General features: G+C 41.6%; 1 protein-coding gene across 4 annotated transcripts in view; it reads left to right on the top strand.

Moving 5' to 3' along the window:
* The window catches only part of ccdc77 (coiled-coil domain containing 77), a 91044-nt gene extending 71047 nt beyond the window's left edge, over positions 1 to 19997 (top strand). For all 4 annotated transcript variants that reach the window (XM_072552441.1, XM_072552440.1, XM_072552442.1 and 1 more), the window contains 2 exons: positions 12166 to 12318; positions 17676 to 19997. In XM_072552441.1, coding sequence (XP_072408542.1) covers positions 12166 to 12318; positions 17676 to 17822 — 300 coding nt within the window. In that variant the 3' untranslated portion in view covers positions 17823 to 19997. The remainder of the gene's footprint in view (positions 1 to 12165; positions 12319 to 17675) is intronic.
* Positions 19998 to 20443: the final 446 nt, after the last annotated feature.

The following is a 20443-nucleotide window of genomic DNA, read 5'->3' as shown; positions in this document are numbered from 1 at the left end:
AACCCACGCAGTCACCGGGAGAATGTGCAAACTCCACACAGTCAGTCACCCAAGGCTGGAATCGAATCTGGGTACCTGGCGCTGTGAGGCAGCTGCGCTAACCATTGACTCATTGACTGATTGTACCCAACCTTCCACCCTCCTCCATTCCTCCATTTCTCAATATGGAGACCTTAACATAATTGCTGAAGTGTATTTACAACTGCAGTTCATTGAATGTGTTACCTATACTCATTTCTGTAAAAAACACTGAAGAAGGATCACGTGCCATAAGTAGCCTTTCAGCTTTAATAACTTAGTTCCATTTGTTTGATTTCTCTCTCCAGTCCAATTTCAATTAGAATCATAGAAACCCTGCAGTGTAGAAATAGGCCATTTGCCTCATTGAGTCCATTTTGACCCTGCGAAGACTACTGAAGAACAGTGTCACTAGTGTGTACTGTGTACAAAATTCAACAAAGCTCTTCAAAAAGCATCCAAGTCCCCAATCTCTACCACCAAAAACAACAAGAGCAGCAGTTGAAATGGAACCTCATTAGTAGCAACCCCTACTGCCACCGTCACCAAAAATCTGATGAGTTGCTACTCCTCCATGTTGAACAGGACTCGAAGGAAGGGCTCAGGGTGGCAAAAGTGCAGAATGTACTCTAGGTCATTGGGTCATCAGCTCAAAGCTCTGCAGCTTTGTTACAACAACTCATGAATGGCGGTAGACAATTAGGTAACATAGTGTTCTGGGGTGTGACCGTTAGGTGCATTAGTCAGGGGGAAATGTATAGTAATATGGGAATGGGTCAGTGTTGACTTGCTGGGCCGAAGGGCCTGTTTCCACACTAGGGATTCTAATTCTAATTCTTAAAAAAGAAGTACTGGAGGAGGAGGCTGCAGAAATATCCCAGTCCTCAATGATGATGACTCTATAAGGCTGAAACATTCACAACAATTTCCAGCCAGAAGTGCCGAGTAGATGATCCAACTTCACCTCATCCTGTGTTCCCAAATATCTCTCATACCAATCTTGAGTCAATTTGATTCACTTTAAATGATGTCGAGAAATGGCTGGAGGCGCTGGGTATTTAAAGTCTCTGGGCCCTGACAACATTCAGTAATAGTCTGAAGACTTGGGCTACAGAACCCACTGTGCCCTAGTCAAGCAGTTCCTGTACATGACTGGCTTCTGCAATGACAATGTGGAAAATGGCCCAAGCACACCTTGTAAATGAATACAGAATAAATCAAAACCAGCTACTTGCTGCACCTTCAGTCTATTCTGAATCATCTGTTAAACAGTGGAAGCTATCAAAGAACTCACCACTTGACTCCCCACTATCTATAAGGCAAAGTCTGAAGTATGATGGAAAATCCCTAATATGGCTTGATGAATGGAGCTCCAACACTCAAGAAACTTGAAATATTCCTGGGAAAAGAAATCCACTTATTTGGGCCCACATCCACAAACATTCACTCCCTCCACCACTCCATACATAGGAACATCACCACCTGCAAGATCCCCTCCAAGCCACTCAGTATCTTGACTTGGAGAAATCTTGTTGTTACATCAGTGTTGCTGAGCCAAAATTCTGGAGCATCATCCCCAGCAGCACAACTGGTGTTGGAGGAAGTTTGGGGGGTGGGACGGGGTATAGAAAGAGGAAAGGCAAGGAATGGAGGGATATGGCCCATGGGCAGGCAGAAGAGATTAGTTTAATTTAGTGTCATGTTTGGCACAATATCATGGTCCAAAGAACCTGTTCCTGCATTGTACTGTTTTAAGCTCTAAGCTTACTTTTTTTCCATTTTTGAACAAAGGCTATAATGAGATCAGGCTCTTGTGGAACCCAAACTGGGTGTCACTGAACAGGTGCTGCTTGATAGCACTGCCATCACCTTACTGACAATTGAGAGTAGACAGTTGGGGTGGAAATTAAACAGGTTAAATTTATCCTGCTTTTTGTGGTTTAGGATATATCGTATATATTCGTGGATAGGTAGAGTTTTGAAGACATTTTTGGGCTGAAATTAGGGAGTCAATTTAGACACGAGGTATTGTTTTCAAGGGGATGAAATTCATGCTTGGCATGTGTCAAAAATGGACAAACAAGAGCCAGATCTCTCTAAAATAATAAACAACAAAAGGAAAAAGAATTATGGCCATTATTAAATATTGATCTACAAAATAATTGTCTCCATTCTGCCTGCTATAGTAGTAGTAGTACTGGAAAGTGCATGTAGGTCTATACATGTACAAAAGTTAACAGGCATACCAGGTGGTCAGGTCAGGTCGTCTACTGCAGGTATTTGTACAACACATAGAACATTGCAGCACATTACAGACTCTTTAGCCCTTGATATTGCGCTAACCTGAGAAACCAGTCTGATGCCCATCCAACCTAAACTATTCCATCTTCTTCAATAAGTTTATCCAATGACCATTTAGATATCCTTAAAGTTGTCTTATATCTATCACCCCTCAATTTAAAGTTCTGTCCACTCATTCTGGCCATCACCATTCGAGGAAAAAGGCTCTCACTGTCCACCCGATCTAACCCTCGGATTATCTTGTATGTATCAATTAAGTCACATATCAACCTTCTGCTCTCTAACAAAAACAGCCTCAAGTCCCTCAGCCTTTCCTCATAAGACCTTCCCTCCATACCAGGCAACATCCTAGCAAATCTCTTCTGAATCCTTTCCAAAGCCTCCACGTCATTCCTATAATGTGGTGCACAGAATTGCATGTAGTACTCCAAGTGCAGTTGCAACAGTTTTGTACAGCTGTAATATGACCTCTTGGCTCCGAAACCCAATCCCCTTACCTATAAAAGCCAATGCACCATATGCCTTCTTAACAACCCTATCAACCTGGGCAGCAATTTTCAGGATCTATGCACATCGACACAGATCTCTCTGCTCAACCACACTACCAAGAAACTTACCACACCAGGCTATAGTCCAACAGGTTTAATTGGAAGTACACTAGCTTTCGGAGCGACGCTTCTTCATCAGGTGATTGTGGTGACTTTTAACTTTGTACACCCCAGTCCAACACTGGCATCTCCAAATCAAGAATCTTACCATTAGCCCAGTACACTGTATTCCTGTTACTCCTTCCAAAGTGAATCATTTTACACTTTTCCACATTAAACTCAATTTGTCACCTCTCAGCCCAGCTCTGCAGCTTATCTATGTCCCTCTGTAACCTGCAACATCCTTCAGCACTATCCACAGTTCCACCAACCTTAGTGTCATCCACAAGTTTACGAACCCATCCTCTATGCCCTCATCTAGGTAGTTTATAAAAATGGTAAACAGCAGTGGACCCAAAACAGGTCCTTGCAGTACACCACTAGTGACTGAACTCCAGGATAAACATCTCCCATCAATAACCACCCTCTGTCTTCTTTCAACTAGCTAATTTCTGATCCAAACCATCAAATCACCCTCAATCCCATACCTCCGTAATTTGTGCAATAGCCTACAGTGGGGAACCTTATCAAACGCCTTACTGAAATCCATATACACCACATAAATGGCTTTACACTCATCCATCTGTTTGGTCACCATCTCAAAGAACTCAATAAGGTTTGTGAGGCACTACCTACCTTCACAAAACAGTGCTGACTCTCCCTAATCAACTTATTCCTCACTCTATGATTATCAATCCTATCTCTTAAACCTTTTCCAATACGCTACCCACAATTGCACTGGCCTATAATTACCAGGGTTGTCTCTACTCCTCCTCTTCAACAAGGGGCAACATTTGCTGTCTTCCAGTCACAATTCATGAAATAAAAACAGACGAGCAGTAGAAACAACAAAAAAAAGTTTGATAGTATTTTATTTTAAGAAACTACATGAAACTGTTAACAATATATGATAAACACTTAAGAGTCATAGAGATGTGAAGCATGGAAACAGACCCCCAGATATCCCAACCCAATCTAGTCCCACCTGCCAGCATCTGGCCCATATCTCTCCAAACCCTTCCAATTCATATACCCATCCAAATGCCTTTTAAATGTTGCAATTGTACCAGCCTCCACCGCTTCCTCTGGCAGCTCATTCCATACATGTACCAGCCTCTGCGTGAAAAAGTTGCCCCTTAGGTCGCTTTTATATCTTTCCCCTCTCGCTCTAAGCCTAAGACCTCTAGCTCTGAACTCCCTGACCCTAGGGAAAAGACTTTGCCTATTTAACCTATCCAGGCCCCCATAATTTTGTAAATCTCTGTAAGGTCACCCCTCAGCCTCCGACACTCCAGGGAAAACAATCCCAGCCTGTTCAGCCTCTCCCTATGGCTCAAATCCTCCAACCCTGGCAACATCCTTGTAAATCTTTTCTGAACCCTCTCAAGTTTCACAACATCTTTCCGATAGGAAGGAGACCAGAATTGCGCACAATATTCCAACAGCGGTCTAACCAATGTCCTGTACACCCGCAACATGACCTCCCAACTCCTGTACTCAATACTCTGACCAATAAAGGAAAGCATTCCAAACGCCTTCTTCACTATCCTATCTACCTGCAACTCCACTTTCAAGGAGCTGTGAACCTGCATTCCAAGGTCTCTTTGTTCAGCAACACTCCCTAGGACCTTACCATTAAGTGTATAAGTCCTGCTAAGATTTGCTTTCCCAAAATGCAGCACCTCGCATTTATCTGAATTAAACTCCATCTGCCACTTCTCAGCCCATTGGCCCGTCTGGCCCAGATCCTGTTGTAATCTGAGGTAACCCTCTTCGCTGTCCACTACACCTCCAATTTTGGTGTCATCTACAAACTTACTAACTGTACCTCTTATGCTCGCATTCAAATCATTTATGTAAATGACAAAAAGTAGAGGACCCAGCAGCGATCCTTGTGGCACTCCACTGGTCACAGGCCTCCCTTCACCACCACCCTCAGCCAGTTCTGTATCCAAATGGATAGTTCTCCCTGTATTCCATGAGATCTAACCTTGCTAATCAGTCTCCCATGGGGAACCTTGTCGAACGCCTTACTGAAGTCCATGTAGATCACATCTACTGCTCAGCCCTCATCAATCCTCTTTGTTACTTCTTCAAAAAACTCAATCAAGTTTGAGAGACATGATTTCCCACGCACAAAGCCATGTTGACTATCCCTAATCTGTCCTTGCCTTTCCAAATACATGTACGTCCTGTCCCTCAGGATTCCCTCCAACAACTTGCCCACCACCGAGGTCCGGCTCACTGATCTATAGTTCCCTGGCTTGTCTTTACCACCCTTCTTAAACAGTGGCACCACGTTTGTCAACCTCCAGTCTTCCAGCACCTCACCTGTGACTATCGATGATACAAATATCTCAGCAAGAGGCCCAGCAATCAATTCTCTAGCTCCCCACACAGTTCTCGGGTACACCTGATCAGGTCCTGGGGATTTATCCACCTTTACCTGTTTCAAGACATCCAGCACTTCCTCCTCTGTAATCTGGACATTTTGCAACATGTCACCATCTATTTCCGTACAGTCTATATCTTGCATATCCTTTTCCACAGTAAATACTGAAGCAAAATACTCATTTAGTATCTCCCCCATTTTCTGTGGCTCCACACAAAGGCCACCTTGCTGATCTTTGAGGGGCCCTGTTCTCTCCCTAGTTACCCTTTTGTCCTTAATGTATTTGTAAAAACTCTTTGGATTCTCCTTAATTCTATTTGCGAAAGCTATCTCATGTCCCCTTTTTGCCCTCCTGATTTCCCTCTTAAGTATAGTCCTACTTCCTTTATACTCTTCTAAGGATTCACTCGATCTATCCTGTCTGTACCTTACATATGCTTCCTTCTTTTTCTTAACCAAACCCTCAATTTCTTTAGTCATCCAGCATCCCCAAACCTACCAGCCTTTCCTTTCACTCTGATAGGAATACACTTTCTCTGGATTCTCGTTATCTCATTTCTGAAGGATTCCCATTTTCTAGCTGTCCCTTTACCTGCGAACCTCTGCCTCCAATCAGCTTTCGAAAGTTCTTGCCTAATACCGTCAAAATTGGCCTTTCTCCAATTTAGAACTTCAACTTTTAGATCTGGTCTATCCTTTTCCATCACTATTTTAAAACTTTACATCAAAAAACTGATATTCACAGCAAAATACTCTTCTCTCCCTACATCATAAATATTATGGGATAGCTGTTTAAAACAAAAGTTACTGGTACATGCAGAAGTCCATTACAATACTTCAAATTCACTGTTGCACCACTGAATAATTCATTCCAGTCGTCTGGAGCAAGCACATCATTGTATGGATCATCTTCATCTGAACTCTGGAGGGGAACATTATTTGAATTGTCATCGCTTCCATCTGACCATAAATTGTCATCCTCCGTACCATCTAAAGCATTAGAAATTCCACATTTCTTTGAAGGCTTTCACAATAATTTCAGTTTTCATCTCCTTCCAGGACTCAACAATCCACTTACATACAGTTGCAAGTAATGGAGCACATATGTGAAGCCTTTGTGAAGCTTTTTCTCCCCCCCCTTCTTGCATCCAAGGTCCCATTTCTTCTGTACTGTCTTTAAGACATTTATAGATGCTAACATCCAGTGGCTGCACAGTGCCTGTAAGGCCTCCAGGAATCATTGCAATGTCAGTATTCTTGGCTTTAATTTCTATGCTAACATGGTGGTTCAGTGGTTAGCATTGATGCCTCCCAGCACCAGGGTCCCAGATTCGATTCCAGCCTAGGGGGACTGACTGTGTGGGGTTTGCACATTCTTCCCATGTCTGCGTGGGTTTCCGGGTGCTCCGGTTTCCCCCCACAGTCCAAAGATGTGTAGGTTAGGTGGATTGGCCGTGCTAAATTGCCCTGTGTTGAGAGCATTAGTCAGAGGGAAATGGGCCTGGGTGGGTTACTCTTCGGGGGGTTGGTGTGGACTGGTTGGGCTGAAGGGCCTGTTTCCGCACTGTAGGATATCTAATCTAAGCACTTCACTCTGTGCGATCTGAACATATCCTTAACCAGTAAGCTTTTTTCCTTTCTTATCCATCTGGTCGCATATTCCAGACCTTCCGAAGCCAAGTCTTGCAGCGACCTTAATCACTCCACCCTTTTTCATGGACAAGGACAACAAAGCCTTCTGGAAATTTCTGTTTGGGCAGAGTTTTCCACTTAAAAATCACCATAGGTTTTAACTTTGTTCCATCTGCCATACAACCAACATTGAATCGACTCCTTTCTGGCCAGTAGTCTTAACTAAAACAGCTTTTACTCCAATCTTGTTCACAGTTCTGTTCCCTGGCATATCAGAGTTCATTCGGGTTTTGTCTATGTTGCTGATGCGTGAGAACTTCTACCCGTTTTTCTTCCGGCTTCTGATTTCAAAGCGTTGGAACCCTATTAACTTGTCATTAAGTTCTGCTGGTAGATGTTTTCTGTTTTAGCACTAAATCGTACCTTTTCATAAACCTATTGCACCATCCAGCACTGGCTTTGAAATCAGTGACTCCATCATTTTTTGCTTCATTTTTGGCACGTATCCTTCTACATTGTCGAGTCACTGTGCTTCCATTCTGACAACACTGAATTACCCAGTCAGCAATCTTTTCTTCTAGTTGTGGCTTGTTCAACTTTGCTCAGTTGGCATACTTCTGTTTTGGCATAGACTTTAACTTGGTGGCTTTTTTCCTCCAATCTCAGACACGTTTTTCAGAAACACAGAACTCCCTTGCAACTACACTATTGTTGTTCTTCTCTGCAACTTCAATAACTTTTAGTTTGAACTGTGCTGTATACGTGTTTCTTTGTAATGCCATTTTGTCAGAAAAATGTGGGAGAGTTTTACAAAAGTTCAGAACACAATTGTATGTGACACCTATTTCTGAGAAATTGAGGCAACAGTGGGAAGACAAGGTTGAGGGCTGCCACAAGATACTGTAGATACCGGTATTTGCATGCACAGGTCAAATATATGTAAATATTACATAATTTTATATACACTGTATATGTACAGTATGCATACAGTTATCAACAGTTTAACTATTTGAAAATTGTGTTGCGCAAATATATACTGTTGCGTATAACTTGTGATGAAGCAGGTATTGAATCAAAAATGTGTGTTTGAATCAACAATGTGCAAATCATGCCCTCTACGGCTGCATATATGGTCAGGAAGAGACCCTTGAAAAACTAGAGTCAACTTCAAAAAGTATATGAAAAATACCAGAATTTTTGGCCAAGAACAGGCCTATACACAAGGTTGATCTGTACACAAGTATATGCAGTAGCTGTGCAATTTTTCACATTGTCAGATAGATGCCATTCTTGCAGCTTTAATGGAACAGCTTGGCTAGGGGCACAGCAGGTTCTGGAGCACAAAGTTTTCAATAACTGTTGCCAGAATGTTGTCAGAGACCATAGCCTTTACAGTATCCAGTGTCTCCAGCCATTTTTTGATATCACATGGAACAAATCTAATTAGTTGAAAACTGGCATCCAGCATGTGGAGGACCTAATGCCATAAGACCATAACAGAAAGGAGCACAATTAGGTCATTTGGATTATTAAGACTGTTCCACTATTTAATCATGCTGACATGTTTCTCAACTCCATTGTCTTGCCACCTCCCTATAACATTTGATTCCCCTATTAATCAAGAACCTAACTCTCTCTGTCCTAGCAACATTCAATGACTTGGCGTTCACAACCTTCTGTAGAAATGAGTTCCACATCTTGACCACCCTCTGGCTTAAGAAATGCCCTCTCATCTCAGTTCTAAAGGGTTGTCCTTTCACTGTAAGGCTGTGCCCTGAGGTCCTAGTCTCTCCTACTTGTGGAGGCATCTTCTCCATGTCCGCTTGATCCAGGCCGCTCAGTATTACATACGTTTCAATCAGATCCCCACCACATCCTTCTGAATTCAATTGAGTGCGGACCTAGTGTCCTCAACCGCCCCTCACATGACAAACCTTTTATCCTTGGGATCATTCTTGTAAACTTTCTTTTGACCCAAGGCCAACACATCCTTTCTTAGTTGCAGGGCACAAAACCGTCCACAATATTCCAAACGCAGTCTGTGAATAGTCTTATACAGCCTCAGAAGTACATTTCTGCTCCTGTTTTCTAGCCTTCTTCAAATGAATGCTAACATTTCATTTGCCTCCTTCACTAACAACCTTAAGAAAAGGCTGAACTATGACTCCTAAGTCTTTTTATGCTTTAGATTTCCAAAACCTTTCTCCATTTAGAAAATAGTATGGAATTCTATTTTTCCTACCAAATTGCATAACCTCACACTTTGCTGCATTGTATTTCATTTGCGACTTCCTTGCCCACTCTCCCCACCTGTTCAAGTCCTTCTACAACTTCCCCACCTCCTCAACACTACTTGTCCTTCCACCTTTCTTTGTATCATCTGCATACTTGGCAACAATGCCCTTAGTTGTACTAACCATATCTTTAATGTATGACATGATTAGTTGTGGTCTCAACACTGACCCCTGTGGAACTCCGCTTGTCACTGGCTGTAAGCCTGAAAAAGACCCCATTGTCCTCACTCTTTGCCTTCTGCCAGTCAGCCAATCCTCAGTTTATGCGAGTACCTTGCCTCGACCAACATTGACTCTTATTTCGTAGCCTCCTGTACAGCACCTTGTCACAGGTATTCTGGAAATCCAAGTGGATCACATCCACTGGCTCCCTTTGTGTGACCTGCCCATTGTGCCTTCAAAGAATTGTAACAAGTTTGTCAGCACGTCAAAGGTATGCTGATTCAGCTCTACTTTACTATGCACTTCCAAGCACTCCCCATTCTCATCCTTGATAGTGGACTGTATAACCTTATCAATGACCAAAATCAGGCCAACAGGCTTGCATATTCCTGTCTTCTGCCTCCTTCCTTTTTTAAACAGGTGGTGTTACATTGGCAAAAAGAAAGAGCATTTCTCAATCCTTTATCCAGTGAATGGCAATTGAGTGAAGTAGGACTAGTTCACCTGACACCTCCTGACTACCTCCATAGAACAAGCCAATCTTCAGCGAGCTAGCTTGGCCACCCCATAACTCAGTCCCCTCCCACACCGTTTTCACAAAGTCTGGCAAGTGTTCTCTCTCCAGGTGCTTCCCAATACTTTCTACATGATTATCATTTGCTGCACAGATTTTTGCACATGCTGCTGAAGTTTTTTTGCCAATTAGAATGAATTGGTGTATTCTGGTTTACAATTCTTCCACTGTGAACACTTGTTCTTTGTCTACCTTGTCTATACCACTCACTATGTTGAGCACCTTCATCAAATCTCCACTCAACCTTCCCTTCTTGAAGGAAAACAGCCCCACCTTCTCCAATCTATCCACATAACTAAAGTCTTCTGTCCCTAAAAACTGTTTTTGTGGATCCTTTCTGCACTCCTTCCCATGGTTTGACTTTTTTTTTCCTAAAGAGTTGGACATCAAGGCTAAACCAGCAATATTAATAACTGTGATCAACATCTTTGGGATGGTCAAATCAAATATGGGACAAAGTGAGCTTGGGTTTCAGTATTGACAATGTAATGAACTTTTTGAAGCTGGAATTTTCTTATTCAGAATTGCTAACCCACCCCTGATGAAGTGACTGTCATTGCTTCCCTTGAGATGTTCAATTAATTCGAAAGTTGCACTTTTGAACCTAAAATGAACCATGGAACTTCTTTCTGCTGTGAAACAAAAAAGTTGACCAAAACAAGGCCAAATAAGTTACAGGTCTGAAATCATAGCTGATACAAGTCCTTTTGATGAAAACTGCAAATGTCAATGCAATTTGAATGAACTCTAGAATCCTCTGTTAATTAAGAGCCTCTGGAGGAGGCTAAGATGGATTGTGACTTGTCACTTCTGGCTGACCATTCTTTGAATCTCAGCCATCACTGAAGACAGATATTTGTGGAACCACCTCCTCCAGTGAGTTGTTTAATTGTCCACCACCATTCACGACTGAATGTGGCAGGACTGCAGCGTCATAGAGTTAGACCGCACGGAAGCAGACCCTTTGGTCCAATTCACCTGCACTGACCAGATATCCTAGCATGATCTAGTTCCATTTGCCAGCGTTTGGCCTATGTCCCTTTAAACCCTTCCTATCAGGTTAGATTCCCTACAGTGTGGAAATAGGCCATTTGGCCTGACAGGTCCACACTGATCCTCTGAAGAATAACCCATCCAGACCCATTCCCTACATTTATCCCTAACTAATGCACCTAATACTAAGGACAATTTAGCATGGGCGGTTCACCTAAACTGCATATCTTTGGATTGTGGGAGGAAACCCAGAGGAAACCAACGTAGACACAGGGAGAATGTGCGGACTCCACACAGACAGTCGCCCGAGGCTGGAACTGAACCCAGGTCCCTGGTGCTGTGAGGCAGCAGTGCTAACCACTGAGCCACCGTGTCACCCTCAAAGGCATCTGGATTGGTATATTCTTATTAATATTCTTTTAATTATACCTGCCTCCACTACCCGCTCTGGCACCCCTCAGGTCCGTTTTAAATCTTTCCCCTCTTATCTTAAAACTGCACCCTTTAGTTTTGGACTCCCCTACCCTGGGAAAACGAAGTTGGCTATTCATCCTATCCATGTCCCACATGACCTTATAAACCTCTATAAAACTCAGCCTCCAACACTTCAGGGGAAAAAAGTCCCAACCTATTCGAACTCTTCGTTTAGCTCAACCCCTCCAATCCATTAAATCTAACCTGTTGGTTATGGAAATATTTCGCTTTCTATAATTCTGGTATCATTCTAAAACACTTGCATGCTTCAGCAGATCTTAGATCTTGTTAGACCTTGTTCCCTGATGAAGGGCTTATGCCCAAAATGTCGATTCTCCTGCTCCTCGGACATTGCCTGACCTGCTACGCTTTTCCAACACCATATTCTCAACTCTTGTTAGATCTTGTCAACTTCTTTCCATATTCCTTACCTCTAAATGTATACCATTTTCTCTCTTTTAAATTGCAATAGCTCACACTGTTCACTCTATTATTACACTTATGCCATGTTAAAACAGTTGACATTATGCATTCCTATGATAACACACCCAGGGAGGTCTAACTGTGATTAGTTGTCTTTTATTACAAGAGAAGCAAGGAATCAACCGTTTCCAGGTTTTCTGGCTTAGTATGTGAGGGTCTGATCTTAATTCTGAAAGTGTTTTGCTTTGACCTTAGGAGCGTTCTGATAAAACAGTGAAGCGTCTTCAACTAATGACACAACGATATGAGGCCCTAGAGAAGCGACGAGGGATGGAAGTGGAAGGCTTTAAGAATGACATCAAACTGCTGCGACAGCGGCTGAAGGATGTGGAGAGGCAGCTGTTCAAGGTGAGCTGAAGCATTAACCACCCCCTGGATTACATTGTATCTTTCCATTTTGACTCAAGACCCAACTTGATCATGATTTGCTCTGAAGTCACTGCCAATTTCACTGCTTTTAATATTACTCAGTGCATTTACCCATTCAGTCACCAGGTGACATTGTTGGATAAAACACAATACTCGTTTCAAGTGCTCAGACAAACCATGAGTCAAGTAGCAATCCAGTCAGGGACTGGTGAATAGCAAGGTGCAAGATTCGAGAAGCATTCCGTCCGCAAGTTAGAGTGCGTGTGTGTGTGTAGGTGGGGTACTGCGAGTAGGGGTATTTTGGGGTAGAGGGAATGGTGTGCAGATTGGGTATGGGGGAGTGGCGGGAGATGGGATATCACTGGGCAGTGTATAGGTGGGGAAGAGGGAGCAGTGTTTTGTGACCCTTTTATTGTTCTTTGTATTTGTCAGGACTGATGTAATTGCAACTTAGTATACTTTTTTTTCTTTTATACTGTATCATGGCAAGGCGATGCCCTCATGGTATCATTGGCAGACTATTAATCTGGAAACTAAGCAAATGCTCTGGGAATCTGGGTTTAAATCCCTCCATGGGTGGTGGTCTGGGAAAGTGTCAATCTTCTTGAGTGTTTTCAGAGCTGCACCCATTCAGGCAAGTGGGGAGTATTCCATTACACTCCTGACTTGTGCCTTGCAGATGGTGGAAAGCCAGGTGGGTTTTTCTGACAGTCGACAATATTTTCATGGTCATCAGTGGATTCTTAATTCCAGATTTTTAAAATTGAATTCAAATTTCACCATCTGCAGCAGAATTCAAGCCTGGGCCCCCAGAACTTTAGCTGAATTTCTGGATTAATAGTTAGGTGATAGTATCTCTTGGCTATTGGATCCTTCAATTGTATTGTCTCATTATATAGAAGTCAGCTTAAATCTACAACATCTATAATGTTAGTAGCTGTTCCTTTTTAAACACAAAGTTGAACTTTATCATGCTATGTTGGTGTTGAGTAAATGTTCATGTACAATTGGACTGTGATCCATGGAGCCTCCCAGTCTAAACCAAATGTTCCTACCCCTTTGGTGGATCGAGTATTTTTTTTGTTGCATGAAACCATGCTTGTCACGAGAAATTCACCAACTCTTCACCAACGTTTAAAGGGTCTGTTCCTCCCAGTCTATATGAAATTTTAGGTCCCTTTTAAAACCACCTAACTTTTACTTGTGTTTGTTCCTTCCCTGTGTTTATCTGTCATGGTAGCACAATGGTGAGCACTGCTGCCTCGCAGAACAAAGATCCCGGATTCAATCCCACCCTCAGGTGGTCGTGTAAACCCCACACAGACATTCTCCCTGTGTCTGTGTGTGGTTCTTCCAGGTGCTCCGGTTTCCTCCCACGGTTCAAAGATGTGCAGGTAAGGTGTATTGGCCATGCTAAATTGCCCATAATGTCCAGGGATGTGCAGGCTAGGTGGATTAACCATGGGAAATGTAGATTTCCAGGGACAGGATAGAGAATGAGTCTGGGTAGGCTGCTTTTTGGAGAGTAGCTGTGGACTCAATGGCCCAAATGGTTTGCTTCCACAGTGTAGGGATTTCATGATTCTATCCCTTCTTCACGCTTGGTATTAGGGTATCTATCGATAGCTCCAAGTAGTATTTTAAAAACCTCTATTTCCTAATTCAACCCACAAAGACACCTCTATCCCAATAATTTTGTCTTCTTTTTACATTGAAATTGTTTCATGCTTAATTGTGAAGGTTTTTGCATCTACTGTGGGCTCAATTGGTCACAGACTCACCTGTGAGTCAGACCAATTTGATGACTTGGAGAACAAAATCAAAACCGACATCTCAATGCAGTACAAAAGGAGTGCTGCACTGCTGGAGATGCTATCTTTTGGATGAGACATTAAACAGAGACCATGCCTGCCCTCTGAGGTAGGTGTAAAAGATCCCATTGCTCTCTTTCAAACGAGCTGGAGAATTGATCTTTGGTGTCCTCACCAATATTCAGCACCTCAAAAGCAGACCATGTTGCTGTTTCTGAGAGATTGTTGTTTTGTCTGTTACAACGTGGAAAACTCTTTCAAAGTATTTCATTGCCAAATGCTTTCAAAAATCTGGTAATCGTGAAAAGTGATTTTTGGTTCCCATCTTTCCTTTCCGCTTTTGACTTTTCCTCCTCTACTCTTCCCTAACTCTATAACCTGATCTCTTGATTGCCTTGCAACCATATCTCAGAAATGGCTACTAAATTAAGCACACCAACTCCAATTAAAGTTGACAATTCATTCAAGTTCCCCCTTAAACTACATACCGAGTATATGAGATGACAAACCTGTCCTTCATACACATAGTTGTTCTATAACATGGCTCAGTGGTTGTGAATGGTGGCTCAGTGGTTAGCATTGCTGCCTGACAGTTCCCCAGGGACTCTGGTTCTATTCCAGCCTTGGGTGACTGTCTGTCTGTGTGGAGTTTGATCATTCTTCCCATGTTTGCGTGGGTTTCTTCTGGGTGCTCCGGTTCCCTCCCACAGTCCAAAGATATGCAGGTTAGGTGAATTGGCCATGCTAAATTGCCCATAGTATTCAGGGATGTGTAGGTTCAGTGCATTCGTCAGCGTTAAATGTACAGTAATAGGGTAGGGGAATGGGTTTGGGTGGGTTACTCTATGAATGGTCGGTGTGGACTTGTTGGGCTAAATGGCTTGTTTCCACACTGTAGAGATTCTATAACATGGTAGTTGCATTCCTGTGCAACACAATGTTAAAGAAAATCGCGCAACATGAATAACGGGAAAAACCAGGTTAAGGGCAAACCAGGAAAAGTATTAGTAAAAATCAAAACAAAACAAAAATAGTAGCCTAACACAAACTATAGCACAATCTAAGTAAATTGTTGAATCATATATTTTAATTAAATTTGACATTTTAACACAACAGTCACTGACTACAGCACAGGTACCGTTTACGAACCTCTGCATCAGAAAGTGCTCAAGCTGACTGAACACATGATACCGATGTGGAAGTCCAGTCCTTAAGATTTTCCCCTAGTTTGAAATAAAGTATCTTCTAAATGTAGACCTACGATTCCCAGTTTCAAGCTCAGTTTCAAGGCTTGCAGAGCTCATCACATTCCTGTTTTAGCTGAACACACTACATTTGCATTTTGCAGACAGAGGATCATGAGGCTGGGTTTTGCTGTTCGGGTAGTGCCTGTATGGAATTGCGTAACAACAAACAAGAGTTCGCTTTATATTATTAAAAAAACATTTGCAATTCCCAAATTGCATGTAATAAATGCGCATTTTGGTGAATTACCTGTAACTAATATTTTATATCCATATATATTATTGATATCTTCTGGTTTATGTCATTAGGGCGCATGAAGAGACTCCAAACTATCTATAGGTAGTTTACTCTATGATTTAGCACTGTGTATTGATGGAATATAAAAGATTCAGCTGTGCATCATTGGGTTACACCAAGGGGTTCTGATTTGTATTCAGATGAGGCTCAGTGTCATTTTGATAAAATATTGGCTTGAGGACAGCGAACAGTGCACCAAGGTAAATGGTTACTTTCCAGACTGGAGAAGGGTAGACAGTGGAGTTTGAGTGTTAGTGCTGACACTGCTACATTTTTAAGATACATGAAAGACTTAGACTAAGGATTAAAATTTCAAAATTTGCCAAGGATGCCATAGCAAACAGTGAAGGTATAAACAGACAAGTGGAAAATGGAATTTAATGGAGACAGGTATGAAGTGATGGCTTTTAGTGGATCAGGAAGAGGCAAGGTCATACCTAAGTCAATGTGCTTAAATCTTTGAAGGTGGCATGACATATTGAGAAAGTAGTTAGCAAATCATAGGGAATCATGAGCATCACAAATAGAGGCATTTAGTACAAAAACAGGGAATGTACTCTAATTTTTTATAAAGCTTTAGTAAGGCCAATTTTGTTCACCACACTTTAGGAAGGATGCAACAGTCCTTGAGAGAATGCAGAAGACATTTACTACAATGTTTCCAGTGATGATGGATTTTAGCTCCAGGGGTAGATTAGAAAAGCTAGGGATTTTCTCCTTGGAGCAAAGGGAATTGAGGGGAGATTTAACAGAGATATACAAGTTATGATAAATGTAAATAAAATAAACAGAGGCTATTCCCATAATTTTTTGTTTATTTCATTCAGGCAGGTGGACTTTGTTACTATATATTGCCCAGCTCTAGTTGTCATTGAGAAGGTGGTGAGTTGCGTTCTTGAACGACTGCAGCCTTTTTGGTTTAGGGCACTCAATGCTGTAGGGAGGGAGTTCCAGGATTTTGACTGAGTGACAGTGAGGAAACAGCAATCTGTTTCCATCTTAAGTTGATGAGTGGATGGAGGAGAACTTGCAGCTGATAATGTTCTGGTGAATCTGCTGCCATTGTCCTTCTAGATGGTAGAAGTCATGAGTTTGGAAGATGCTTTCTAATCAGCCTTGGTGAATTTCCAGTGTGCTTTGTTTGATCAGTCAACATTTGCAGTGTTTGATTAAGTCAATGTTAAAGGTAGGGAATGGATACCAATCAAGTGGTTTGTTTTGGCATGGATGGTTTCAAACTTCTAGAGTGTTGTTGCAAGTGTGCTTGTCCAGGAAAATGGGGAGTATTCCATCACTCTCCTGACTTGTGCCTTGAAGATGATGGACCGAAGAGGTGAGTTACTGAATGCAAGACTCCGAGTCTCTGATCTCTTCTGCAGCCAATGCAATTTTTTTTTTTGGTGAGTCCAGTTCAGTACCTACTCAAATAGTATTCCCCAAGGTGTTGATTTAAGGGGATTCGGTGATGATAATGTCATTGAATGTCAAGGGGCACAGAATTGAGGTTTTCAACTGTGACAAGAAGTACAGCAAGTTAGAACTGATGTACCCTTGTGAACAGGGTCATGATTCTTATATACTGCTCAAATAGTTTCAAATATCAAAGCCTAAAAGTTAACTTTCCTGCATGATGAAGGGAAACTAAAGCTACAGAACACAATAGATTGAGAAAAGCAAAGATTTGATTATCATCCAGGAATAGAGTCATAGAGAATGAATTAAATTTTCTGCTATCTCAATACTGGTTATTTATACGTCTTTGCCAATCATACCAAACTTCTCCCTCAACTGAGAAGTAGAAAAGCTGATTTTTGTTCTTCCCTTGTTATTTCCAAGCTTCTGTAATTTTGATAACCTAACTCTCTCTCATTTCAGTGTGCATTTCTTATTTAGATGATTGATCCACTCTCTCCTCGACTCAGCATCATTGCTTTCTTTTCAGCTGAAGTATAGTTTATATTATATTTTTACCTTCTCTCTCAGGTAACACTTGGAATCGGGCCTGACCAGGATCTTGCTATCCTTCATGAGGTGCGTCGAACAGTCAGTCAGTCAAGGCAGATCCAAGGAGAGCTCAAGAATCTGAAGGCAAAGATTTATGGCTTAGAAAATCAGTTGCGATTTGGCTAACATTTTCTCATTGGGTGTTCACCACATTGTTTAAGTGTGGGGTCTGGCTGTGTCAGTAGCATCAACACAGCAGTAAAATGATCCACTATAGGATATGATTTATTTATCACCAAATAACATAATGTGTTTCAGCCAAAGTTGCTGCGAGGCAGACAGAGGATGCCATGTTCTACTTTGTTTCTTCAGAGTGAAGGATGGCTCACATTGAATGGTTAGTCAAGCTTGTTAAACTTCACTCAGTTTCTTTTTGTTTCTTCTTTTGTCAATTCCTGTAAGAGTGGTGGGGATGGAAGCAATTTTTCAGGAATCCAATGGAGATACTGTGGTTTTCCCTGGACTATAAGTCTCCACAAGTCTAAAACAAAGGTCTGGTAGCATTTGGAGAGAGAAAGCAAGAGAGAGAAAAATCAATGTTAGCACTTCAAGTTCAATATGACATTCTGCAGGTTCTGGCCTGAAAATGGTAATTGTTTCCCTCCTTCCACAGATGCTGCCAGACTAGTTGAGATTTTCCAGCACCACTGTTTTTATTTCTGATTGCCATTATATGTAATATTCTGCATTTGTTTGCAGCACTCTTGCGCATTCAAAAGTGATGCTTGATGTGATGATCTGTTTCAGTTTTTGTGTTTGTTAATTTGCGATTTCTTTGATTTGCTTGATGGTGTTACAGGTTTAGTTTCAAGGCAGCTGACCTTAACACAATGTGGTACAGAGGCTTCAGACTCCTGGTGTATCAGCATCCTGTTCACATTGGGTCGGAGCGCCCAGTTGTTGGTGCGTGGGTTTGGAGCGGCCAGCTGTCTGTGGAGGGTTGGCGCAGGACTCCAGTTTCTATGATGAATAGTATGAGCTACCAGTTCCAGAATACTGAATATAGTTCAGTCACTAAAATGTTCCCGTTCTGATGAAGTAGTTCAGCCCAGATTGGGAATTGAGGTTACTCTTCAATGTGTGTGACTTAACATTCAACCACTCAATGAGAAAGGCAGTTGTCCATTTAACAAAAAGTATCACTTAAGAACCACTCAATTGTCAGGGCAGCATCTGTTTTGTAACAGGACTTACTGATTGATTGGTGCGCAAACTTTCCATATTATGTTAGGAGCAGCACAAAGAATGATTGATCTCTGCATTGGAGTTTTCTCATCTCACACCTTGAACAGGAGCACAGGCTTATAAGGCCTCAAGTGGCACTCTGAAGCATAGTACAGAGTGAAATACTACTCTGCACCTATCAAATCTCCATCTCAGTAAATTTTGAAGGAAAGGGTGATATTTTCTGATAAAGTGCATATGCTGGAAATTTCCATTTACGTGTGCAGAAAAGGTGTCTTGGGAAGTGGCACTGTACCCACGGTGCTAATTTGATTGAAAGCCATTTTAGTATACAGAGGAACCTCTATCGTGCAGCATTCGATTAACCGAATTTTGGATTATCTGAACAAGATCGCAAGGTCCCAGTGCTTGGCTAACTATGTTATCCAGCATTCGATTATCCGACATTCGATTAACTGAATAAAATACTCCCCACCAGTGTCCTTCGGATAATCAAGGGTCCTCTGTATATGATGATGGAAGCCACAGTTCACCTCAGAATTGTGTTGTCAGAATTTTATTGATTTCAGTTGAAATGTATGTAATAGACTGGATGCAGCTTTGTGATTGTGTTTGTAAATTTGAGGGAGCTGAATATCTATTTGGCAAGTGAAGCCGATTTGGGGGTAAAGTTTGGTGCATGCTGCAGAGTATGGACTTGACACAATGCTTTTCTTATCCCATATTATTGCTATGTTGTGAATTATGTGATCTTATGGTGTGATCGCACGGTCATTGTGGCTTAACTGTTGCTACTTCTCTCAGGACAAAGGTTTGTTGTTTGAGCTTATAGCCCTGGCTGACATTGCATTATTGAAGTTGTCCACAAAAATGAGACCTTGAGTATGATCCCACGTTTTTGTTCCGGTGGATGCAAAAAACTCCAGTGACACTACTCAAAAATAAGTAGTCCTCCTGTTTGGAAGTAAAAACCAACACGCCAGCAATTGAAAAATTCATTATTCATCTTATTGCTTTTTTCACAAATCTTTGTGTGCAAGCTCTGTTTTCCAAGTTAATTTGAAAAGTAATTCATTTTGTGTTTTCTTTGGTTCATTGAAAGGTACTGTATATAAATGTAACTTCATTCTTTATTTTAATATATAGTTTTAGAGTTTCAAATAAAGATTTTTTAAGTTTATTTGTGATTTTAAAACTCATTTCAGGATTTACATCTTACACTCAAGTCCCTATATTTTATTAAGTTTGATGCTTTTGTTATCTCAAAAATAAATTCAAGACATTTCAGTTTGATTAGAATTACAAGCCTGACACCCCTCAGCCTCTTTTGATACATAAAAGCCTTTAAAGTCTGTATTGGTCAACTGATCATCTACCTGAAACTTATAGTGTATGAGGGAGCCATTCAGGACACATTCTAATTGATGCCTAACCAAAGCCTTGTACATGCCTGTATATTTGATATTATATATCTAATTGGCCTAGAATTACAAGCTAATGCACCAAGTGCAGAGTAATTCATTCGTTCACTGGAAACAACAGATGCTAGAGATCACAGCCGG

This window comes from Chiloscyllium punctatum, chromosome 32 (assembly GCF_047496795.1).
Source record: "Chiloscyllium punctatum isolate Juve2018m chromosome 32, sChiPun1.3, whole genome shotgun sequence".
Taxonomy (NCBI): Eukaryota; Metazoa; Chordata; class Chondrichthyes; order Orectolobiformes; family Hemiscylliidae; genus Chiloscyllium; species Chiloscyllium punctatum.
This window is presented reverse-complemented; position numbering and strand designations above follow the sequence as displayed.